Raw genomic sequence first — 15,905 nt, 5'->3', positions numbered from 1 at the left:
AAAGAAATTCTCTAATATAAATGAATTTCATAAAAACCTGATCGCAACACCTGATCCATATCTATTCAGAATATTTTGAAAGGATTTTGTCAAGAATAATTTGCTTACAATAATATAAATGGATTTCATAAAAACCTAATCCCAAGACGTGGCCAAAGGAGTTGTGAATATAATATAAACTTTATTCACATGAGATTTATTCATATGGAATGGCATTCTACACAAGATATTTAAATTAATATCATTGAAATTTATTCACATTACCTGAGTGTGACAGAGTATAATAATCTTGGAAGTGGCAACAAAAATCTATGACAGTTGGATCACATGTGTTGCTAAAGATATAAAAATTGAAGTCGTGAGGTTTTGATTTTTTGATCCCCTTTATTTAAATCTATGAGAGTTTTTCTAGACCATTGCTATTTTTGTGATAAGGAAGTGATACTTACAATAACATCAAAAACTTTAAAATATAAAAGTTTTTGCGAAGTTGATTATCGATACCTCAACGACTTTATAAAATTTAAAAACTTTTTGTGAGTGATAAATATCAAAGAAAAAGTATTAGAGGAGTTCAATGAAACGGTCAATGCTACAAAGTTGTCAGATTAGTACTACATGATTAATGATTATACCAAATATAATGCTCAATGAACAATTCTTCAAAAGTTTTACAATAGAAAGGAAACCCCAACTTTAAAAATACAATACTAAAATTTATTTTGGGGAAAATAGAAAAACAAAAATATATATTTAAGAATTTTAAAATATATTTTAAACTAAAATTGGAGTAGTAAATTATTCTTGGATTTCACAATAGTCAATAAATAAAAACCGATGCTAAATTATATGATGTAGGTTTGAATTTTTTATTTTTGAATATGAACTATTGAAATTTTATACACTGACTTTGTAAAAATTGAGTTAGACGCAATAAAATTTTTTAGTATTGAAATTTATAGGCCAACTGCTATAAAATCTTTTAGTTCATACTCAAAACTTCAGTCTAAATCAGAGATTGTGTTTTAAAAATCAGAGACTTGCAATTCACGTAACAGGTATATGATGCATTGAAGCTCTCATGTGGTAGTAGCTAAATCCCTGTATTTTGCTTCAAAAGAGGACCTCAAAATTGTATGTTGCTTATTTATTCTCCATGAAATGAGGGATTGACCGATGCAGAAACATGAACTTGATATGGATAAGCATGTGTCCTTACATCCGACCCAGTTTGCATCAAAAAAGTTAAGAAGATAAAGGGAATAGTTGCGTAGGAAGAATAAACCTTTCACAATACAAAATTTAAGATAACACAAGACTCTACATGCTGCATGGTGATGGATGATGCAAGGTTTAGAGATGAATTGGTCGAGTTGTTATGTGATGTATATGATATCTGGTCGTGCTGTGTTCAAATAAATTAGTCTACTTATCAGTCTTCGATATGAGGGAATGTCATCAAATGGTGTGGCAATATCATTACACAACTTGATGGAAGGATTTGAGGGGGTCGAGGCAGGTCTGACACCAAGCAATCCTGAATCCGTGAGAAGATCAATACAATACTTGCGTTAACACAAAGAAATTCTCGGGTTGGAGTGTGCAACTTTCAGGCCAAAAAAATACTTCAAATTCCCAAGTCTTTTATTTTGAAGGCTTTGTGGAGTATTGTTTTGATAGCTGCAAATTCATGGAGAGAGTTGCCTACCAATATAACATCATCAACATAAACCAAGAAGATTATGAATTATGATTGATTGCCTTTGACAAATAGTAAGTGATCAGATGTAGCTTGTGTGTGTCAATGAGAAGGAAGTAATGAAGTGAGCTTCCCATACCATTGGGGACTGCCTTGTTTGAGTCCAAAAATCAACTTAACCAATTTGCAAACTTGGTTAGATTTAGTAGCAGCGATACCTGGTGGATTACCATGTAAACAACCTCATGTAATTTACCATGGAGAAAAGCATTATTGACATCTAATTGGTGTAGATTCGAATTATGAATCAACGCAAGAGCTAAAATAAATCTGACAATTTTGAACTTAGCTACTAGGGAGAAAGTGTCAATGAAATCCAACCCTTAGATTTGGTTGTATTCCTTAGAAATAAGGCGGCCTTTGAACCTTTCAATGCTACCATCTACTTTATGTTTGATCTTATAAACCCATCTGCAGCCTATAGGTTTGATATTAGGAGGAAGATTCACAAACTGCCAAGTGCCAGTTTGTTAAAGAGCACCCAGTTTAGCTTTCATCGCTTGTTTTCAACATTCATATTTGTTAGCCTCGGTGTATGATTTTGATACAGAATGAGAGCTAATGGATAGGATAAATTAGGAGTGAGTAAGAGATAGGTTAGAATAAGAGACATAACTAGACAAAGCATAGGGAGTACCTGATGATTGATTAGAGGCATCATGAAATGAAGCACATATATGGTCCTTGAGATGTGATGGTGAATGCCGTAAACTGAATGATACTTGGGTATGGGTGATTTCAGAGGGGTGTGGAATTGAACTTATGTTAGGTGAATCTTGGTCAATATCCAAATAAGGATCATCAGTAGGTAAGGTAGTTAGATCATGATTATTCGGTTGTAATAAGGGAGTGGATAATTGAGTTTGTATAGGTAGGTCATGAGGTTGGTGAGTAGGTGATGGTGTGGAAGCAGTAGGTAACTTGTGAGATATATCAGTAAAAAATTCTCACTAAGGAGTTTTAGATGGTGTTTGGTTATGATATAGAAGTATGTGTTCATGAAAGGTAACATGACTAGATAAAAAGATTTCAAGAGTGGTTAGGTCTAAGAGAACATAGTCTTTAAAATCATTTTTTATCCAAGGAAAATATACTTTCTTGATCTACAAGAAAGTTTGGTTCTATGTTGTTGCAAAGTTGCTGCATAAAAAAGGGAGCCAAAGACCTTTATGGTATTCATATCATGAATGTAACTATGGATTAATTTGTATGGACATTTGTTATCAAGAAGAGGAGTTGTGACTCTATTGATGATAAATATTGCATAAGAGATAGCAGATGACCAAAACGTTTTGGGAAGTTTAGATTGATATAAGATTGCTCTACCTACATTGAGAAGATGTTGGTGTTTCCTTTCAACTCTTCCATTTTGTTGAGGAATTTCCATACAAGATCTTTTATGGATAATAACTTTAGAGGCATAGAATGAAGATAACATAAATTTTGGACCATTATCAGTCCTGATAAATTTTGGACATGTTTTGAATTGGTTTTCAATTAAAGTGACAAAGTGTTGAACATGTGTAGACACTTCAACCTTTAATTTGAGTAGTATGATCCACACATATCTACTGAAATCATCAAGGTCTGTAAGAAAAGATTTGTGACCTTTGATTGAACTAATAGCTATATGGCCCCAAACGTCAAAATGGATTAATTCAAAACATTGGGAAGCTTTTGAGGTGCTGGAATTGAATGGTAACTTCTTATGTCTAGCAAAATGACTGATATCACAAACTGCTTTATTATCATGAATAATATTAAGGTACAATTGGGACATTTTTTACAACCTATAATGAGATAAATGTACTAATCTAAAATTCCATAAGGCTTGATTATGTATGGTACATGTCTGATAGATACATGTATTGGAGGGATGATAAATGTTAGTTTGGAGCTTGAGGGAAGGTACACTATGTAAGAATAAGATTTGGTTATGCATCAGGCATTATGTTTTGATGATATCATTACATGATATCTTAGAGAACAATTTAGTACTCCAGCAGTTTCTGTCTAGTGTGTAGCTTTTGCTAACAGGTTCTGACTCTGAAAATAAGGCGTGTGATATCATCAGGTTTTGAACTCAACATACTCTGGCTCTGGAAGAAACCAGTGGTGTTTACAGACTTAGTCAAGTTCTAAAATGTTTATATAACAACGATTTAGATGAACATTAGTGATATAGCTTCTGATTGTGACTCTTGTGGAAGAGCTTCTAAAGACTCATTTAGCTTTGTGATTGTGTTGTCCAAGTTCTGAAGATTCTGAAGACAAGGTTCTGGAAGAACAAGTTCTGAAGATTCTGAAGACAAGGTTCTGGAAGAATGAATTTTAAATATTCTCAAGACGAAGATTCTGAAGACAAAGTGTTGAAGACTCTAAAGACAAGGTTCTCGATGAAAAAGTTCTGAAGACTTAGGCTCTGAAGATTCAAGTTTTGGTCCTTCTAAGAATGCTTCATCATCAACTATCATAAGCCTCTGAAGATTATAATATAAGATCAAAATTGGTTTACGTGAGGAAATAGTACGAGCTACATATGTTTCCACTACCCGGATAGGGTGGCGCAAGGACTCCACTACGGTACTATATTGTCGACCAGTCCCTCGCCGACCTCTGTGGACAAAACAATTGGAATTGATATTTCCTATTCTTTCCTTCAACGAACTTCTTTTTGGATATAGAAGGAAGTGAACTTGTGTTCGTTAACTTGCAGCAAGTGAGCTTTAATTCATATACTTGCTAAACACTTTTGTGTTTTTGATTGTATTCAAATTTGTGTAATCTTCTTTACAGAAATAACTCTGTAAACACAATCTTTGTATTTGAACTTGTAAGTTGATAGTTCCTTTAGAGACTAGGGTATAGTGATAATTTCTCAAGAAGACATTGACGGGTAGTCTTTGAGGTTTGCAACACTGACAGTCAGTCTCTGTTGTGGTTTCTATAATCAGTTCGGTTATAGTTGATTAAGTCCTTGTTGCGAAGCCAAAATCACCTTGGCGGGTGAACTAGATTATCTTTGTTAACAGTGAACCAAGATAAAAATAATTGTGTCATTTATTTTTGTTCTTGTGTTCTATGGTTTTGACTTGGGAAGATTTTTTTCTAAACCTTGAAATCCAATTAAAACCCCCATTTATTGTGTTTCTATCACCTTCAATTGGCATCATCGCTCTGGTTCTGGTATTGTTGTTTATCAAACACTTAATCATGTCAGATAAATATCCGTTTTTTTTGTGAAACACAATGGCCATTCCATCACCACCGCCACCAGTTATCAATGAAAGAGATCATTACAACTCCGAACCTCCAATCATTTATGTAGAAAGATTTGATTATTGGAAAGATAGAATAGAAAGTTTCTTTCTAGGCTATGATGTTTATCTATGGGATATGGTAGTTGATGGCTACGAACATTTTGTTGATGCATGTGGAAACAATATCGAAAGAAGAAGAATGAACGACCAACAAAAGAAAAAATATAAAAATCATCATAAAGCTAGAACCATTATGTTGAATGTGATTTCTTATACTGAGTTTGAAAAGATAACAAATAGAGACTTTGCTAAGTCTATATTTGATTCTTTAAGAATGACTCATGAGGGTAACACTCAAGTAAAGGAGGCCAAGGCACTTGCTTTGATTCAAAAGTATGAAGCCTTCAAGATGGAAGATAATGAAACTATTGAGAACATGTTATCAAGTTTTCAAACTCTTGTTGTAGGACTAAAGGTTCTGAAAAAATGGTTTCTACTCCAGATCACGTGAAGAATGTAACACCCCAAATCTACCCCGTAATTATAAGTGAAAATCAGAGTGCATTTAAAAATATTCATCAAAGATGGGATGTCACAATTCGACTTAAACCAACAAACATACTCATATTGCAATCAACACAGATACATAGCATTCGAAAAACAAGACTTTATCCAACATCATCCAATTTCAACTTATAAACATCTTTATATTCAACTTAACACAAATGTCATCATAGAATACAACAATCAAGTAATAACGACTAATCCCCCCGAGTGCTACGTGTCAGAGCAATGGACACCAACTCGACTAGCCATAAAGCAACATAAAGACTTCACATCAATAACCTCGAACATCCACGACTAATCTTGAGTACCTGCCCATTTACCATGTTAGGGGAAATATCAGCAAAGGGGTGAGATATCTTACAATATAAAGGAATGCATGATAAATAATATAGGAGATAAAGATCATACATAATTTCACCACTTCGCATCACATAACATCTTACAACAAGTTTCACCGCAAAACAACTTATCAATATAATACAACTTTCCAAACGACAACAATATCTTTAATCAGTTAAGACAACATATTCAAATTTACAATTATGTTATCATCATATCACAACAACATATCATCGACTCAACAATTCAAACAACATAATTAACTTATGGAATGGCAACAATGTCAACAATCAACCATGACAATATATGCAATTCACAAGTAATATCCCAACACATCACGATAAACATCTCATCATCAAGTCAACACATCACCACAAACATAATAAAATAAGACTCAAATGCAATTCACATGTGACTCGACTTATGCAAATGCATGTGGTACCATTTGGAGTAAAACTCCCACCGTCTCAAAATTTGCCATTGGGCACACCGTCGCTATTTGCCATCAAGGCCACCGTCGCTTTTGCCATTAAGGCCATCGTCTCTTTATGCAATGGATGTGACTCAATAAATGTAACATTCACACAAACACAACACACATAATTAATACATCACAACATCATCTAAATCACCATCGAACATTATCAATATAATGTCGAACTTCAACAACAACAAAATCATCATCATTCATAGGAATGCATCACTTCTCAATCACGTCACTATGTTGCATCATCATACAAAAATAATTCACCTCAAAATACATCACAATACAACTTATCAACATTGACCATAGGGTCTACGACAACGACAACAATTTCCACATACTAGCGACAACGACAACAAATTCATCATGTTAACAACAACCACAAATTCATCATATTATAACAAACATCAACGATTCATCATATTGCCAACAACATCAACACATTCATCATATTCCTTAATTCAAGTAATCATCATAATATGTTATATTCAATTTCATATATATTGTTAAGTCATCGCATGGCATCATCGTCGACTCATACATATCAAATACGCACAGTTAATCGCATATAGCATACAACATCTTTATTAATCATGCATATCATCACATACATCATTATCTCATTCTTCACAAGGAAAGTACTTATCATCATCTCAATAACATTGTATCATCATAAGAAAACATACATCAAGTTATACTACAACATAGTTATGTCAATTCATCGCAAAGAGCATACTTCATATATTAACACAACATACTTCATCACTTAATCCTAATAAAAGTAATAGGAAACTATATCATATGTATCATTTTATTGCATCATGGTATAGTTCATTGCGTTAGCTTTCCAACGCTTCGAACGGCGCCTAAAACGGAGTTACGAATCAAAAGTTACATCATTTCAAAGTTTAGAAAAAGTTCTGCAAAACAGGGTTCGCAGCCCCAACAAAGTTCGCGGCACGAACTGAGTGAATCAAATATTCCTAAGTTTCTGCCAAGCAGTTCGCGGCGCCAACAAAATTCGCGGCGCGAACTGGCGATTTTCAGAAACTCCCAAACACAGAAAACAGCATACGAAACCCATCCAAAATCCCCTAAACTCAACCCAATCAAGTTGGAAAACACCAACCATCACAAACAACAATAGAATACATGTTATAAACACAAATATAACACCTATTATGGATCTTCTAACATCATAACATCATCAAACATCAATTAAAACACATTTCAAATCATAAATTCATGCATTTGTTCATAAACCCTAACTTTTCTAAATTCATGAAATTGAAGAATAGAAAGCATACACAACATTATCAATTCCACATTCATCAACATTGCAACACAATCATAGATTTCAATTATGAAACCTAATCTCTACCATACCCATCATCATGCCAACCCTTAGAGAGTAAGAACCCCACCCTTACCTTAGCAAAAGCCTCATCTTCAATGGAGTCATCCCTCTCTTCATGCCATAGCTTTCTTCTCTTCCTCTCTTCTTTCTCTTCTTTCTCTTCTATTTCCACAAAATAAGTTATGAGACCAAACCTCTAAAACCCTAACTCTTACTATCCATTCTCACTAATGGGCTTAACCCACAATCCAATCTCTTATGTCATATTTGTTTCACTTAGGCCCAATTCATAATATCTCTTTAATTACTCAATTAAGCCAAATGACACACATAAATAATTAGCCACACAACATAACCGAATATTATTTCCAATAATATTCCACATTTACCATCGATCCATAACTTAAACAATACTAACTCACAATTGTACTTCTCTGACTAATCCGACTAATTAATCTGACCATAACTTAACTGCTCAAATCAACATATTAATCCATTATGTTTGTAGAATAATACCGATAAACCTCGACTTCAACTAATTCCAATGAATAAATCCTCGATCAATTTAATTAAATAATTAATTAAATTCTGGGCGTTACAAAGAAGATTATCAGAAGCTTGCAAACAAGATGGAGGTTGATGGTAACTGCACTTAAATTTTCCAAAGATCTTAACAACACTCTCTTGAAGAAATTATTAGCTCTTTAAGAAGTCATGAAATAGAGCTGGAACAAGATGAACCTCAAAAGAGAGGAAAATTAGTTGCTCTAAAGTGTGTTAGAAAGTCTGAGAAGAGTAAAGCTCTTCAGGATGAAGAGGAGGAAGAATCAGAAGAAGATTATGTTGAAGAAGAAGATGAGCTATCACTTCTTTCCAGAAGTGTCAACCAACTCTGGAAGAAGAAGCAAGGAAACAAGTTCAGAGCAAAAACAAGGACAGATGGTCGCTTCGAGTCTACTTCTGGACTAAATAATTTTGATAGCAACAAATACGTTACTTGCTACGAGTGCAAAGAGGCGGGCTATTACAAGAACGAGTGTCCCAAGCTCCATAAGGAGAGGCCAAAGAAGAATTTCTTCAAAGGCGATAAGAAAGGGATTATGGCAACATGGGATGAATTTGACTTTTCAGAAGATGATTCCAAAGAATAGCAAGCTAATGTGGCGCTGATGGCCATCATTAAAGGATCTGATGAGAAGATCCAATCAAAATTAGAATCAGAATTTAACTCAGACGTAGAAGAGGTATCCTTAGCATCAAAGTTAAGACACCAGTTATGGTACCTGGACTCTGACTGCTTGCTACACATGACGAGAAGAAGACATATGTTCCAAAGCCTAGAACCTAAGCCTGAAGGCATAGTAAGTATCAGTGGTGATCAGAAAGGGAAGATCATAGGTTCCAGAACAATTGGTAACAATTTTCTTTCCTCTAATACTAATGTTTTGCTTTTTGATGGATTAATGTATAACTTATTCTCCATAAGTCAAGATATGGCCATAACCATTATCAAACCTATTCTGGATAAGATTCCTTATGAATTATGGAAGAATAATAAACCTAACATTTCATATTTTCATTCATTTAGATGTAATTGTTTTATTCTAAATACTAAGGAGAATTTTTACAAATTTAATTCTAAAACATATCAAATAAAATTTGGATGGTAAAATGAGTGGGTTATATTTATTTTAATCAATTTAAGAGCGTGTTCTTGATGTTTTAAAAATACTCTAGAGTAATCAATAAGGTCCCTATCACACACAATAATAATATTTGATGTGACAACAAAATCTGAGCTACTTGGCAGAGATATGATTTTCGTTGTTAAAAATTGAAGTCGTATTAATGTATTTAATAATTCACGTGTTATTAAAGATGCCAGCTACTATTATATTATCTGTAGTAATCAAAATATTTAATAATTAATTATTTTAAATATTTAATTTATTTATTTTAAGTGTGGTTAATTTGGTGTCACTATAATAAGATAAAACTTATACATTGGATACATTTTATTTTAATTATTTAATATTTTTATTAATTAATAAATTATATATTAGTTATTGTTAATAAATTATATATTATTTATTGTTAACAAATTTATATTATTTATTGTTAATTAATTATAAGGAAATAGCTCTACGATTAATTTTTACTATTTTGAAATACTTCATAATTTACCTAGTCAATTATCTTTCTTATATATGTAGCACGCATGTTTCATTACATTTTACGTAAAATAAAATATTTTATAATATAATTTTGTTTTTTCTAAGTTCATAAAAAATATGCAGAATATTGATATAAGTCAAGCTTCTTTGAAGTCGATGGATCTGTGAAATGATTGATTATATTTCTAGTGTTTGTGATGTATAAAAACAAAATTATTACCAGCAATTTTAATATAATGTGATTCGATGAATATCTGAATGTAGATATTATATAATTAATAATTTTTAAAATTTCAAATTTTATTGGCTTAAAGTGATTTTTAGATGCTTAAATGATTTAGATGTTTTATAAAATATTTTTAGTTTTAAAGTTATGAGAAAATTGTATTTTTGACGAAAGAGTAATTCTTTTATACCAATCGTTAATTGGTCCAGTGGTGATTGACGCTGGACTTGGTACCGAGAACCACGGTTCCATCCCTCACATCTGCGATCGGGAGGTAATTGTTACAATTCATGTAAATCACCTTAGTGACATATAAATCACCTTCATAGTGTTAATCTTCGTAGCTTATTATTAATGACAATGCAGTAATCATACCCGTATTCGTTTAACCGCATTTATAATAAAATTATATCAATTAATTACATAATAATGTAATTTTCTTGTTTTTTAACAATATTAAAAAAATTATAGATATTATTGTTGAGTTTATAAGAAATAAATAAACACATTTATTAAAATATGTGATAATTTAATAGCGATATATTATTTAAAGTTGATAAATGTGCATTTTTATATAATAATACTAATGACATTATATAAATATATAGTACGAATATGACACCGAATGGATAATAATGTATACGTCTCTGAAGTCAAGACCAAAAGGAAAAGAGGCATATATTTTACTAACTCAACTACAATTATATATGTAACTCAAGTGTCATTATATATTTTTATAATTAAATAAAAAAAATTTGAGGCCTTTTTTTAAGCTCAAACTTTTGAGACCTAAAACCCTAATTTAGATAGCTTGGTCCTTGGGCCGGCCCTGTTTTTCAATACCCATAAAATATGAGCTAAATTGTCATCTTTATCTATTATACATTATAATAATATTTGATGTGGCAACAAAATCTGAGCTAGTTGGTTGGCAGAGATATGTTAATAATGAAAATTTCTTTAGCCACCTCCCTATGGGGGTCACCCCTAGCGAAAATCCCAAAATACCCCTGCTTCGGAAATGAACTTTCGAAGCGCTTTTTTTTTTAAAAAAATTTCCACAATTCGGAAGTGCATCTCCGAAAACACCTCATGGGGGGTGTCTTCGGAGATGAACTTCCGAAAACACCTCATGGGGGTGAATTCGGAAATGAACTTCCGAATTATGCAGAAACTGTGTTTTTTTTTATGTTTTTTCTTAAACTGTCTCGCATGTTAAACGCAAACGCCAAATAAAAATAAGCAACAGATAAACTGAAAATACTAAGATGATAAATCCAATCCAAAAACACTGTGCGAAAGATACAATCCGAAATCAAAACAAAACAAAACAAAACACGTCAAACAAAACAAAAACACGTTATTCTGCCCGACGAGCGTTACAAAATACACATCAAACAAAACAAAAACACGTTATTCTGCCCGACGAGCGAACTCCTCCGAATGAAGATAATTATACCAATCCTCATCCCACTCGGTCTCAGAACCATCAGCGTTGATCATGACTCTCACGCCTGAAGACTGAGCCTGCACGTCCGAGCCATGGACCCCCAGGGGACGAGAAGCAGAACCAGTCAAAACCTTCTTCTTCTCCTTCACCTCCTTCACTCCGCGAGAGCACGAGGTTGAAGAACCCTTTCTTCCCTTAGCGCCACCCATTCCTGCGTAAAAATGAAGAAAGAAAGGTCCATGAGACCTCCTTTTATAAAAGAAGAAAGGGGACAAAAACGCCTGGGAAACAGACAAGTCATTAAAGAACAAAGACGTTGGAAACCAGCGACACGCCGTCAAAGAAGTCAGAACGCATGCACACAAACTTCAAAGAAACAGGCATAATAAACAAAGGCGTTAAAAATAAAGTACTTGCAAATTAAAACGGACACTCCCTACCCTCTCTAGCCGACGCAGTCTGGGTCTCCCTACCCTGTCTGATGCGTGCTGGTTGGTTGTCTGACATGTTCCTGTAAACAATTGAAATCGATTAATATGCGAGACAAAATAAAAAACTAAAAAATTTGAACTTCTGATACAATTCGGAAGTTCATTTCCGAAAACTGGGATGGAGGTGTTTTCGGAAATGAACTTCCGAAACATCCCTGCGATGGAGTTTTCTGCAACTTCCATGGCAGACCCCAAAATCAAACATAAAACCAATTCAAAAAGCTTCTAAACAACCTAAATACTACTAACAACCAGTCCATATATCATTTATGCAATTGAAACCCTAAATAACATGCATTTGAATAATGAATCTAACAAATTTAAAACTTACAAATTGAGTGATTTGTGGGCTTTTGAATGTTGTATAGCAATGTGATTGGAGCCTTGATGCAGCCTTGGAAGTGTGTTTGCACAAATTTTCGCCTTTGCTTGTTTTTGATTTGAGTTAGGGTAAATGAATGGGGGAGGGGGAGTGTTTTGATAAATCTGCATAACGCGCAGCATTTCGGAAATGAACTTCCGAAATACTGTTTTCGGAAATGAACTTCCGAAATAAGACAATTTTTTCAAGAAAAAAGGCGTTTTCGGAGATGCATCTCCGAAAACACCTTTTTCTTGCATTTTCAAAAATGCATTTCCGAAGTCAGGGGTAGTATGGGGTTTTCACCAGAGGTGGACTAGAAGGTAGGGAGGTTGGCAAATAAATTTTCTTAATAATTCACGTGTTATTAAAGATGTCAGCTACTATTATATTGTCGATAGTAATCAAAATATTTAATAATTAATTATTTTAAATATTTAATTTATTGATTTTAAGTGGTCAATCTGGTGTCACTCTAATAAGATAAAATTACACATTGGATGCATTTTATTCCAATTATTTAATATTTTATTAATTTTATTCCAATTATTTAATATTTTATTAAATAAAAAATAAAAAATTATATATTATTTATTGTTAATAAATTATAATATTTATTGTTAATAAATTATAAAGAAATAGCTATACGTTTAATTTTTACTATTAAAAAATACTCCATAATTTGTGATAAGTAATTTTAATAAAATATATGATTTGATAAATATATGAATGTAGATATTATATAATTAATAATTTTTGGAATTTGAGATTTTATTGGCTTAAAGTAATTTCTAGATGCTAAAGTGATTTAGATGTTTTATAAAATATTTTTAATTTTAAAATTATGCGAAAATTGTATTATTAACACAAAAGAGTAATTTTTTTACTGCAAGATTAGGAATTTTAAAATAAAAGAAAAAAGTTGCTATAAATAAAATTGGTTGGGAGAAAGCAGTGTTTTAAAAATCGGACCGCGGCCGGTCGGATCGGTCGAATCGGGAACCGGCCAGGTAATCGGTCTGGTTCAATAGTCGGATCGGGTATGCTATTAAACCGGTGGAAACCGGGAAAACCGGAAAACCGGCGGTTTAATTTCTTTTTTTTTTGTTTTTTTTAAACTTTTTTTAAATTTTTTTTTTAAACTTTTGTTTAACATTTCTTTTAAACTTTTTTTTAACTTTATTTTAATATATTTAGTAGTGTATTACTTAAATAGCATTCTCACATAGTTTTTTAGTGACAAATTAAAAACTTTATTGTCTATTTGTAGGGGTGGGAATAGGCCAGGCCGGCCTACGGCCCAGCCTACATAGGCCTAGGCCAGGCCAGGCCTATTTAATAAATAGGTCAGGCTTAGGCTTTTTTAAAAGCCTATTTCATTAAATAGGCCAGGCTTAGGCTACTAAAAAAGCCTATGAAGCCTTATAGGCCGGCCTATATTTTCATATATATTAAAGATATGTTAAATAAGTTGGTCCATGTATGCATATATTAGAAGAAAAAAAAGCTAAATAGACTACCCTATATATATATATATATATAACAAATGCTAAATAGGTCCACTTATATATGTATATATAGGTCGACCTACAAGACTTCTTAAATTATATAAATTAATTGAAAACTTTAATGAGATACAGGCTTTTTATATAGGCTTTTAGGCCAGGCCAGGCTTTTAAAAAGGCCAGGCCAGGCCAAAAAACCGAGCCTATGATAGGCCTTAGGCCAGGCTTAGGCCTTCTAAGTTTATCGTAGGCCAGGCTCAGGCCTTCTAAAGCCTAGCCTAGCCTAGCCTATTTCCACCCTATCTATTTGTTATCTTTCTATTAAATTTTCTTAAATAGCATAAACATATTGAATTTTATTTGATTTTCTTTTTAGGAGGATCCTATTTTTAATTAAATTTGGTACACATTGGAGTTATTTTGTTATAAATTATTCAATTACATTATGTTGTAATTAGACTTTGTTTAGATTATGTTGTAATTAGACTTTGTAATTTTTTACTATTTTGTTATGTGTGATACATTTGCTTAAAATTTGAATTTAAGTTATGAAATTGTGAATTTATGATATGATATTTTTAAAAAATTTAAAAGCTAGTTATATTTTTTTAGAGACTAAATCATTCGGTTCGACCGGTTTTATACCTATATAATGACAGGTCTATTCAACCGAGTTATCCGGTTTAATCCGGTTTAATTCGGTTTGGTCGTGCGGTTCGACCAGTGACCCAGTGGTTCGACCGATAAACCAGTGACCCAGCACCCTCACCGGTTTGATGACCGGTCCGGTTTTTAAAACACTGAGGGAGAAAGTGAGAACATTATTATTCTGTGATTAATAGATGCTTTGATAAAATACGAAAAAAATATTATGATTAATGTGTGATCATTTGTGATTGTTGCAATTCATGACAATAGAAGGACCTTTCTGACATATAAATCACCTTCGTGACGTGCGTGAATTTACCTACGTGGTGTTAAATATCCATATCATGTGAAGAAATTAGGAGCATGCATTCTCGATTAAATTGATTTATGTGTTTGCTTTTATGCTGTAAATCTGCTACAAAAACTGTTTGCAAATCTGTTACAATATGTGTATTTTTCTTTTTTTTTTTGGATAAACACCCATAGGTGTATTTTAAATTGTTCTGTTGTCTACTACCAATGAGTAAACTACAAGTAATTATATTTTTGCTTCGAATATGTACATTGCTTATAATTATGTATATAATTGACTGCTAAGAAAATTGTAGAAGTTGTTGTTTTAATGATAAAAATTTATAAAATTAAGAAATAAAATTTGGATTGTCAAATGAGTGCTTTATATTTATTTTAATCAATTTAAGAGCATGTTTTTAATATTTTAAAAATATTTTGGAGTGATTAATAGTTTTTAAAGAAAAAATATCTTATGCATCATTCCTCAATGATAGTGGTACATTTTTATTTAATGTCTATTTATCATTGATTTTATTGACCAACCCTTACATCAAACTTTTAAATATGAAGGATAATACTCAAATTTGCGCGTGAGAATAAAATATAAAGATATTAGACTCTAGGATAATAATATGTCACTCTTATTATTTTAATTTAATAAGCTGAATACTTTATATTTTTGAGATTTAAATATAGTATGGAGATATCATTTTTTTAATCTTATTTAATTTTATATTTAACTTTACAATGGTATTTTGCATAATGTTTGAATTGGTATCTATACATAGGGGTGGCAAACGGACATGCCCGCCCCGTTTAGGCCCGCCCCGCAAAAGCCCGCAAAAAAACGGGGCGGGGCGGGGCGGGCTTTTTTAAGAGTGCGGGTTTAAAATCTTGCCCCGCCCCGCAAAAAAGTGAGGGCGGGGCGGGGAAAGCCCGCGGGCATTCGGCTTTTTAGGCCTAAAAATAGTAAAATTCTATAAAAAAACA

The 15,905-nt window shown here is 32.6% G+C and overlaps 1 protein-coding gene across 1 annotated transcript; it reads right to left on the bottom strand.

The window, feature by feature from the left end:
• Positions 1–11,416: 11,416 nt before the first annotated feature.
• On the bottom strand, positions 11,417–12,707 carry LOC131640132 (uncharacterized). Its single transcript, XM_058910535.1, has 3 exons — positions 12,439–12,707; positions 12,057–12,127; positions 11,417–11,827 (listed from the first exon to the last, which is right to left on the bottom strand). Exons 1-3 carry the CDS (start codon positions 12,609–12,611, stop codon positions 11,580–11,582), a joined length of 492 nt encoding a protein of 163 aa, XP_058766518.1. The 5' UTR covers positions 12,612–12,707; the 3' UTR covers positions 11,417–11,579.
• Between the last annotated feature and the right edge of the window lie 3,198 nt (positions 12,708–15,905).

Source organism: Vicia villosa, unplaced genomic scaffold, assembly GCF_029867415.1.
Source record: "Vicia villosa cultivar HV-30 ecotype Madison, WI unplaced genomic scaffold, Vvil1.0 ctg.002954F_1_1, whole genome shotgun sequence".
NCBI lineage: Eukaryota > Viridiplantae > Streptophyta > Magnoliopsida > Fabales > Fabaceae > Vicia > Vicia villosa.
The sequence above is the reverse complement of the archived record's forward strand: the minus strand, read 5'-3'. Positions and strand labels throughout refer to the sequence as shown.